At 41.8% G+C, this 11,125-nt stretch overlaps 1 protein-coding gene across 1 annotated transcript; it reads right to left on the bottom strand.

The window, feature by feature from the left end:
* Positions 1-930: 930 nt before the first annotated feature.
* On the bottom strand, positions 931-10,801 carry BTF3L4 (basic transcription factor 3 like 4). The gene is made up of 6 exons (XM_065673344.1): positions 10,580-10,801; positions 9,323-9,386; positions 8,345-8,458; positions 5,702-5,903; positions 4,319-4,378; positions 931-3,464 (listed from the first exon to the last, which is right to left on the bottom strand). The coding sequence occupies exons 2-6, from the start codon at positions 9,374-9,376 to the stop codon at positions 3,418-3,420; spliced, it is 477 nt and encodes a 158-aa protein (XP_065529416.1). The 5' UTR covers positions 9,377-9,386; positions 10,580-10,801; the 3' UTR covers positions 931-3,417.
* Between the last annotated feature and the right edge of the window lie 324 nt (positions 10,802-11,125).

Here is an 11,125-nt window from a genome sequence, read left to right on the forward strand (position 1 = left end):
AGAGGGAGTTCATAGCAACTCCTAGTTCCCATGGGAAGTTGACAAATACTAGTGAATTATCAGCATATTTCACTAAAACTTCAGCAGCAGTTCTGAATTCATCCCTCTCATTCTTATGTAGGAGTATCTGAAGAATGCATAACAAAAACTAAGGAAAACCTCAAAACAAACCCAAACCCACATCTTCCCCCCCCCCCCCGCCAAGGTCTGTGTTGTACGTTAAGCATGCAGTCTGTACCAACTCCTTCCACCCTACCAACACTCCTAGCTGCAAACTTACTTTTTTTAAAGTGCTGCAAGAGAAATCCCCTTCCAGCACTCAGTACCAGGTCTCCAGCATCACTAACATCATACATGAGCATTTTTTTTAATCCACACAGCAAATGCACCACAACTGCAAGGGTTTTCTTTTTTTACGCACTTGGGAGAAGCCAGCCAGACTCAGATTTCCCACCTATAAACCAGGGACCTAACACAAATCCACCAGCAGCCAGTGAAGGAAGACCAGCATTTGCCATTGTACACATTTGCCAAGTTCTTAATTCTTTGGCCTTCATTAATTGAGCTTTGATTCTCATGGATGCAAGAGATGTTTCTACTTACTTTCTGCTCTATCTTCCTTAAATCTTAGCCAAGATTCTTAAATCATAGCCAAGATTCTTAAATCACAGCCAAGTTATTTAGTGTGTATCTTTACCAGTGTCTTTCATGTCAACAGTGTTTAAGTAGTGAGCAAGTAAGCTCCAGAGCTTCAGAAACAGTGGCTACCATGCTTCAAGTCAAGCAAAGAACATTTTAATGTTCACCTTCGTGCAGGGAGTTTTTATCATACCAATACCCCCCCGAACTACTTTCAGTAACTTTGCATTTCCATTAGTATACACAAACACTGTTTGATTTATACCATGAATAAATACAAAGAAAAAGAGCTTTGCCCACAACAGCCTTGATGGGTTAATTTTAATTAAAATCAGTTTAATGATTGATAAGCTCTAGTATTTCCAGCAGCAAATCATAAGTGGTGGACTGTTTCCAGATACAGTGAAAAAACTGAATATAACTACATCAGCTAGCATTATTTAGTTAGTTTACTGGTTGCCAAACATAGGAAAAAGTGAGGGTTTAACATGTAAATCGTCATGACCAAGAGCAAAACTTAAATGAGTATTTTGTAGGAATCAAAAAGTCAACTATAGAAACTTACAAATCACTGTTTCCAATGCTTACTCTCAATCTCTCACAAAATTACTTCTGACACACTTCCTCTATGAGAAACCAATGAGCACAAATTTTCAGTGCCTGATTAGTATTTAGGGGAGCGGATGTCCTATACATGAACTCAGTATAATTGCTACTTCAAAACATCCTTTACTCGTGCCCCTTAAGCAAATTGAAGAATACTGCAAATACCTGTTTCTTGGTATCCTCCATTTGCTTTCTGAGCTTGCAGAGGCAGCAAAACAGTTCAGCATGCCTGTGCACACATTAATGAAGACACCTCTTCCTTAAACACAGAACAAATGCATCTGCAGCTGATTTAAGATTAGACATACAACAAACCAAAGCTTCATTCAACATGGCAGGGAAAATAGGAGAGTGGGTATACGGGAGTGTGATATCCTAAAGCTCTAACAGGATCCTCCCTAGTCCTGCATCTGTCTTCCTCAGTTACATATGTGAGGATGTTGTGCTGTTTGAAACAGCTGCCACATCCGTCCATCATCCCTCAGCTACTACTGGTGGGAAGAGGAGATAACACACAAGAGGGAGCACTTCCTCTTTTGTAGTTACTTTATTTTGTAGCAAGATCCATGTAGTATATAAAACAACAGGAAAAATGGAATAAAGCTTATAAAATAAACTGAGGAGTTCAGGTGACGAACCACTACAGCTCTGCTTTTGTGGGTTTCTGATCATGTCACCAGAACTCACGTACTCTTTACCATGTACATTTAACAGTTCTCTAGCATATGAGCCTACATAAAAAGCTGATATGTTCCAATTAAGCCATAGTTAAGTGACAGATGCAGAGGAAAAAAAAAACCACCTGGCTTTGTTAAGCCACAGCTGCCCTCAACACAGGTTACAATGATGTCTAACTATACTGTAAAGCACATTACATCAAGAACCTTGAAAGAGCCTCCGAGAAAATGGGTTCACATTAAGCATTTTAAAGAAAGGTCATAAATACTGCACTGTACCAACAGTACCTCCTAATGTCCTCCTTATGCCTGAGGAGCATTTCTGGTCTTTAAGAAGCTGCTACAAAGATGACACCAAACCTAGAGGTAGGTTATAGGCAAAGGTAAGTTACAGGCAAAAAAAATAGATCCCTTTAGAGCCAGTCATTGCACAAACTGCCCAGCAGGAGGCAAGGCAAAATGTCAACAACTTCTTCCTCCCACCTTAAACACTGCTCACACGATGCATTTAATTCCTAGTGCCATAAGAACGACAGTGGATCATCAGCTGCTAGTAAATGCAGTCATGCCAAGAAAACAGCTTGAAGTGACTCAAGCAAAAATCTGTTACTGTGCAAAACTGGTACACTGGACTGTTACTGACTAGACCTCCAAGTTTAGGAAGTGACCTGATAGTAGACAACCAAGGTGTTTGTTTTCCTTTTGACATGGGGAATGCTCTACGTAACCAAGAGGAGAACACACTGCTAAGCTTACACAGAAGGAGTCAAACATCAGCTTGTCTCAAAAGGTTAAAGAGATGAAAAAAAAAGAAAGAAAGAACAAGTTGAGAAAGGTTAAAAAAAAAAAAAGAAAAAAAAAAAGCACCTTTTCCAAGACCAAGCTCTCTTGTTTAAGAAGTTACTGCACCAAACAGGCCAGTAATACAGCTTGTCCTCGGTATCATCTGGGATCAACACAAGGCTGATAGCAAGTATCACGTGGACAGTGCAACAGGGATGAGAAACATCTGCAAGTACAATAGTTAACAGCAAATGAAACTCAAGTTTTAATGGTGTGATGCCTTCAGGTCACAAAATGTGGACAAAGTTTTCATCTCGACTACCTTCCGTGTACTACTCCATGATCATCAAAAGTAACAATGCTAAAGGTCCATTCTATTTCTACTTCCAAAGGAAAACGGGAAAAGGTTAAATAAGTGTTCTCCAATTTGTCCTCCACTATATGTACACCCACACACATACACACACGCACATGCACACACCCCTCAAACTGCACTGACATTTCTTTTTGACCAAAAGAGTAGATCCTGGGAGTAAGTGCAAAATGCAAAATCAACTGACAGAAAATGCTGAACAAACAGCATCATAAAAATACAAAATATTTATATTACTGAATTATTAACAGATGATGTTCTCCATTTCTTTAAAACTTTGGAACCACATAGCTGATTTCTTAAATCTAGTCCATGCCAGCTTCCAGAACTATGAATGTTTTAGTTAGCTTCATTCTTTGATGCCTCATCAAAGTTTTCTACGAGATCTGAAAGAGATGAAGATATTTAATGCGGTGATTCCCTGAAACACTACCTTTGTAAGTTTAGTGAAAACGCACATATTACAGGCAAGGTTAAGTAGTTCTTAACTATACTTATGTACACCGTTTTTAATGGGCAGATTTCAAAAGGCTTTAGAAAATACAGTTTAACACGCACAAAGAACTAAAAATGCAGGAACGCTCAGAAGAGTGGAAGTTCTAACATGAAGTGATAAAGATCTGATTTTCAGAGGTGCTCTACTGGCTGCTGTTAAGTCCTAAGCCATCAGCACCTAAGTTAGGCACCTATTAACTGCTGTACTCCAGGAAGCAGAGAATTTGAGAACTGAATTATGCAAGGTCACAAGGAAATACACCAGTGCCAGAGCATGAGTAATTGAATCTCTGGGCCCACCCATCTGTTGTTTTAGCTAATACACCACACTGATGGATACAGCACAATGTGGTGACTGACAGACAATTATTCACTGACAAATTAAGAACCTGCAATATTTATTGCAGACACTGACATAAGAAATAAAAAACCCCACCTCAGACACTGACTTAAAGATAACCTAAGGACTATGCCAACTGTGTAATTCTGCAGCCCTAAAACTCTACTTGGATATTTCATTCACCTCTTCAGTGTCACTGAAAGGATTTTAATGTATTTTCACTCAAGAGTAAAGCAATTTACACAAGATAAACGTTTTTCAAAACCTGAAATCCAGAGACATGTTTTAATGCTGCCCAGTATTATGATGCATCCCTTAGCATGTGAGGGGTATCATCAAGAGCTAAATATTTAAATGCATGAATATTTATACATTAAACAGATATATAAATGTATATGTCCCTACCTGGAACATCGTCATCTTCTTCATCAATATCTTCAGATTTTGGTGCTTTACTATCCAACACTACAAAAAGAAGTTTGGTGCTGAGTTCTCATGATAATTAATTAGGGACAATCATGCAACAACATAAAACCAACATATATGTGAAAAAAGAAGGCATTTCCACAGCCCGTAATAGTGACAAACACACCAATGGCTGGGTATCAACAGTATGACCAAAAGGTCTACTTGTGAACATTCTTACACTACAGTATTAGCAGAGCCATTTTCAAATGCTATGGGTATTAATGGAGGGCTAGCAAAAGATCAAATGATACAGAAAAAAACACACATGACAATCTTTAACTGAAGTCATGTGTTTCAACACAATAATAAAGTGGTACCAGTTAGGGATGAAAATATCGTACGATTCAATTACCAAAAAGCCACAATGGTAGGAAAAAGTATTTCCCTATTAAGGGTCCTGCATCAAACCCCATCTCTGTAAGTCACAGACATGCTGCAAGTAATCTAGAAATGCAAGAACTTAAAAGATAGAAGAAAGTGCTATTTCTCATTGGTCTGACCTTCTGTACTAGCTTAAGAAAGCACAGGAGATATCTATTGGTACCAAAGTTGTATCAAAGAAATACACTTATGAGGATCCATCTTTCTAAAATTTAAAAGGTAACTGCATATTAGTAGAGAAGGAAAAAATAAGCCCTTTATTTTCAATTCAACTCCACATGAAATACAGAAGTTAAAATTATTAATTAGAAGTAACTCTTTGTTGAAAACATCAGAACAGTTCATGTATTTTTCAGTTCAATATAAAGACAACTGCAACATGTCCAGGTTTTTTTAATGGCCCTAACAGTCTAAACAGGAACTGTCCCCAGACTCCATTTCTTACCTGTAAAATTACAGTAACAGTTACACCACAAACATAAATACACACCATGATCCCCAATAGTTTTAAAATAAATAGAACAAAGACTCAAATTTTTGATTTTTATTTAATTTTAATAAGTCTTGGTTTAATTCCAAATGGAATTGTAGAGTAGAAAATGAAGAACACTTCTTCCTCTGTATCCACAGAAGAAATGTTTTGTATGAACACAGAAAACTGAATCAATTCCCTCACAAAAAGAACCTGTTGAATTTTTCAAAGTGAAAATGGGACCTTGCTTTCCCAAGTATTTTGTCATCCACAGCTGTACACCTGGAATCACAGCATGCCTGAGAAAGTGCCCCCCCCCACCCCGTATTTACAAAACAGTGGTAAATAAATAAAAGCACATATGCTTTTGATCACTCTGTCATACATACTGCTGTTAAATTTGGGTTAAAGCTTTTATTACTTCTATGTTCTTTCAATCAGTGATAAAAGATTCCAAAGAGACCTACCTTGTCTTGGGAATTGTTCAGCTAACTTCCTGAGACTTGTTAAGCTGTCAGCACCAAGCTGGCTTAAGATGCCTGGAAGCATTTCTGTGATCGGTTTAGCCTCTGCATGACCAGTGATTGCAAAAGTGTTAGCAGAGAGGGAAGCTTGAACCTTGGGGTTGTTGAAGTGAATAACTGTTCCATCATCTTTTATCATGTTCACCTGTTTAAATATATTAACAAGGCTTACCAAAATGTTGCAGCAGCTTGTTGAACAAGCATGAGAAATTATTAGTTCAAATCTATATTTAAAACTATTAAATATTAAAATAGAATTTACAAGACTAGCACTCCTCCTAGAGGATAACCATGACAAAAGCATCTGGAGTTAACACCACTTAAACTGGAAGTAAAATATGAGTTAATGGTAAAATATGGGTTTGTACACGCTACATCAAAAGGTAGAATTTAAAGAGCTATGGCACCTTCATAAAATATACTTATCTAAATACCAAGTAACAAACATGCAAGGACTGTATGTTATCACACTTCATTTATAACAAAGGCAAAACCCATACGCAGGTTATCAGACTCTAAGGTATAAACAAGTTAGCATCAGGAACGTCTAGGGAAAGAAAAAAAAAGACCCACAAAGCCTTCAGCTCTTCAGCAACTCTTTGCAAACTAAAAGCTCTACCACCAGAGCAGCCTCCCTACGTCAGTTTAAGCCATCACCATTCACAGCTATCTGTGACACCTATCAGGGAAACATTATTGTTTCTGCAGAACTAGCAAAGGCACAAGACTTGCTCTCTGGCCTACTTGCTGACGCTGCCTGGGGCAAGGATGCTTCCTGCACGTATACACACACTTAGCTGGAGGTTTCTGTACCAGCTGCACTAGAACAAGCTTCTGTGCCTGCCCAGTAATTCTAGGATGACTCTCTTAAGACTAAGAATATTGTACAGTGATCCTGCTCTCTTCCTCTTCCCTTGTCTTCTGAATCACCAATAATTACATTTCACAGCCAGTACAGCAGCCTGCTTTGCTCCTACTATCAAAGTTTATACAGCCATATTTGCATGGGCCTATGCTATGGTTTTTTAACCTAAAGGAAGACTGAATGGGGAGTTAAAAAAGTTTTTCCTTCAGGCATGGATAAAAAAATGGTTATGCAGAAAATAACTGTCTGAAAAAAGGAAGAGTTCTGCCCATCTAACAAAGCAGCAGTAATAAAATGATGTGACAAAGCTCTCAAGAATTTGTTTTAGTAGAAGTCAGAGGAAGAAAACAAATTTGGGAACTAAAGAAGAGACCTAAATCCAAAACCATGCAAGTTATCAATCTTCACACAGCAGCAGAGTTCAAAATACGTTTTGAACAGGAAAAACAGGTGTTGCTTTCCTGCAGAACTGAAGGATGTCCTTTCCTTTGCACACAGGGAAACAGTAAAGGCTTCAAGGACGGTCATCCTCTTACTTAGAAGTCTCTTAAAAAGCACACAGATGTGTTACTAGTGTTTGACTCGACATTGCCAGCCTCCCCCAACTCTTCTATCTACACAAAGTATTCCAAGGTCAACTTTTGTTCACCTAGATATAACATACCGCAATTATGTACCTAGCTATCAAGGCAGAAGCACGTTGTATCGTTTTCCTTCACACCAAGACATTTAGTATGCTTAGTAACTGTCTGAATGAAGATCTTATCCTCCATGTGAAAGAAAAAACACCCAAATACACACACAGAAAAACTGTGTCTTTGGGTTCGTGTAACTCAGCATATATCTATCAAGCTTAAGAAAACAGACAAACTGAAGTGTTTCTCTAGCAGTTATGAAAACTTACAGGCAAACCAGGCTTCTACACTGGATCTGTATTTGCCTTTGGAAGAGGTATGCACTAAGTCACCTCTGGAGGAACCATGCAATCCTGCTTAAATTAATTAATCATAGATTAAATATTGTGCTTCTTTAACCAACTGCAACAGTAATATTGAGTTAATGATGAAGAAACACCTCCTCCCCCCATGTATGGGCATCACAATCACCAGTGTTAGGGAAAATATCAGTGTTTCATTTCACGTTTTATACATGCAAGATAAAGGTACTGGAGGAATATCTGATCACTTATATTCCTAATTATATTAACACAGAAGCAGCTGGTTCTGTAGAGTCTCTGCTGTGTTGTAAGAACCATCACCTCCTTTGACCACAACAAACCATTCTGGCAATTTTCATGCAGCAAAAGGGCCTTATTTTGATAACACAGACTCACAAGTCCTTACTCCAGGTATTTTCACTCTTTTCTCTATATTCTGCACCACACAACTCTTGCTTTAAATGTGCCTGCATAGCACATGTGTGTTTACTGCTCTCTAGAGTAGATAATCAAGTTCATGAAGTGAAGAATCAAGAGCTTTGTTTTGCAATGAATGGAAGGTGCATACATGACAAACAGCTTACTGGCTTCTATAACCCGTATCTGGCCAGCAGAACCTTATCCCTTTTTTCTCCAGGCATGCATGCCTTAACATGAATGACACAACAGTCTCATTTACATATCAGTAACCAGACCTTTTGCAGGAAAACTGTTGTTAAAAAAACACCACCACCAAAACAAGACAGTGAATTTAGTTTCAGACAGGAAATATTTATCACTCTACCTCTTCAATGCCAGCAATGTTATTTACTGCCAGTTTTTTGAGGGAACTCTGAAGTTTTTTGTCATCAGCTGTAGCTGTTCTGTGCACCACCTTCTTCTTTCTGCGAGCTGTACCCTGGAAAATAAGGGACAACAGTCAGCTATGCTCAAAACGTTGCAACACTGATTTTTAAAGCCATATCACACTCTAAGCAACAGATCTTTTAAGTTCTGTACTCAAAAACTCTTACTTCTCTTTAACTACTGCTTCAGTTGTCAGTCTCAATGTTAAGGTTTCTCTTAAGTGCAAAAGACCAAAAAAACACCAAACCAGTGTTCTTCCTTCCTAAAAGCCAGATTAAAGAAACTATTTTTATTAAAGCAATACATATTAAGCAATTGATAAGAAAGAACTTTTCTTTTTCCCCCAAGATGAAGTACAACTACATTGATTTACAAAGGTGATGCTTTTGTAAGCCAGTAATTAACATCTTGTTCCACAGACAGCAATTTTGGAGTGTCTACTCTGCAGACTTCTGTACAACCCCACCTGTGGTTAGGAGATGAACACCACACTGAACAAACTACATGCTTTTGTTTGTGTGTCACATTAGCTACCTGCTGGCTCAGAGAAAAGAACCTCAATGCAGAGTCAGATAAGCCCCGGAGCTGGCACAAAGGGAGGAAACTCCCCGACAGGGAGACAAGAATGGCAGAACTGGAACAACCAACAGGTAAGCTCAGCTTGAGCTTTCACAGGTCACAACAAGTCACTGAATTATAAAACAAGCTTACATGCTGGAAACTACTCATCCAGCAGTTGTGAACTCAAGGGAAGTTAGAATTCGGGTAGTATTATTATGATCCAGATGACAGCAAAACACCTGTATTCCTCCCCTCCTATGAACTAAACCCTGCATTCTGTAAAACAGGTTTCGGAGATGTTCCTCCTTCAACCTGTAACTTACAGAGAACAGTTCACGTCTGATGGCTTTCTTACCTTTCCTCCTATTCGGACCTGCGCTTGAAGCTTGGCCAGTTTTTCTTGGTTCATAGTGCTGTGACTAAAGAATAAGAATGAGATACAGGTTAACCATCAAAATATTAAGAAAAAACATGAACAATCCATTTTAAAAGCACTCAGACTTACAGTGGGGTTCTAACCTTCACCAAAACAGGGCATCAAACTAATACACATAAACAAAAAGCTTTAACGCCACATTATCTAAATGACACAAAGTGGCCCAGCAGCAGTATGCTTAGCTGAACTGTCTGTACCACGATAAGGCAAAGCAGCAGCACGTTTCATTCTGCATCAGTCTGCAGTAGCAGCTGTACATTTCCAAGCATGTCAGTTTACTGCTGGAACCATCTGACTGAACTACTGACTCAGAACAGGCTCAAATGAACACGTACCGCACAACCACTCCTTAAACATCTTTATTCATAAGAGAACCGAGACTCATCACGACACTATTCTGGAGAGTATATCCAAATAATGAATCTCTGACATTTTTAGCTAATATGGCAGCTCTGAACGAAGGTCACACCTTCGCAGGTTTCCTATATGAACCCCAGGCTGCTATTCACCCAGTTCAATGACTGGGAAGCTAGCCGACTAAGTGACTTATTCAATGGGTCAGATAGAACCTTTAAATCTGAAAGACTTAAAAATCTGTAACGGGTGGAAAACACCTTAAGCCTTCCAACAGAACGAAGGTATTTCGCTGCTCTGCCCCAGCGAATCATCAGCGATGCCATCGATGAAAGGAAAAGCCTCCCCGCATGTGCATTGTGCCTGAGAAGGCATAGGGAGAGCGCCCACCGAGCCGCAGCACGGCCGAGGGGAATCAGCACACGATGGGACTTCGCCGGGGCGGCGGCAGAAGGGGCTCGGGCCGGCAGGGCGGCTCGCTGGCCGCCCCCAAAGCGCGGGGAGGGGGAGGCGATCAAGGCCCCGTCTCTCTGAGCAAATGCACCCCGCCCGGCCGCGGCACCGCCGCTCCAGGGGAGAGCCGCGGTCCACGGGAGCCCGCGCCATGCTGCATCCCGGCACCGGGCCTCGCTCCCCAGCCTCTCCTCGACGAGCAACCGGCACCCAGGGCCCAGTCACGGCCCAGCGCGGCGGGCGAGCATGCAATGGGGCAGGGGACCGAGCTGCCGCGGAGCCCCGCCCGCCCCGCGCCGGGACGCGGCAGGGGACGGGAGCGGGGCCCGCACGGGCGGAGCGGTGCCGGCGGGCACGGGCAGGCCTGACCTGAGTGCGGCGGATCCTCCGCAGCCCAACACGCGGCGAGAACAAGATGGCGGCCGAGGAAGGAAAGAGAGGCGCACAGAGAAAGGAAGCTCCACGCCACGTGACGACGCCAGCGCGCCCGAGGATTGGCCGCGCCACGGAGGTGTATTTGCATATAGGGCGGGAAGGCGCGCACAACGCTTGCGGTGTGTTATGGGGCTTGCAGTCCCTGCGGGCTCTGCCCCGACCCGCACCCGGCGGACCGGACGTGGTGGTTCTGAACGCGCCAGCACGGCGCGCCCCCCTGCACACACAAGTGCTTGCGGTCGGTTTTACCGCCCCAGCCGGCTGCGCAGCCCCGGAGAGCAGCGGGACAAAAGGATGTATTTGGGAGGAGAACGTAAACCCGGAGCCCGCCCCTCGCTGCCCGCTCCCCCGGGAGTAACCACGGCTGGGGGGTCCCGGTGTGCCCAAGGTACTCCCGCCCCAGCGGCCTGGGCTGCCTGCGCGAAACTGAGCTCCTTCGTCCGAGACAGAAACGGCGGACACCGCTCAGAGGGCTGAGAG

This window comes from Lathamus discolor, chromosome 3, assembly GCF_037157495.1.
Source record: "Lathamus discolor isolate bLatDis1 chromosome 3, bLatDis1.hap1, whole genome shotgun sequence".
NCBI classification, from domain to species: Eukaryota; Metazoa; Chordata; class Aves; order Psittaciformes; family Psittacidae; genus Lathamus; species Lathamus discolor.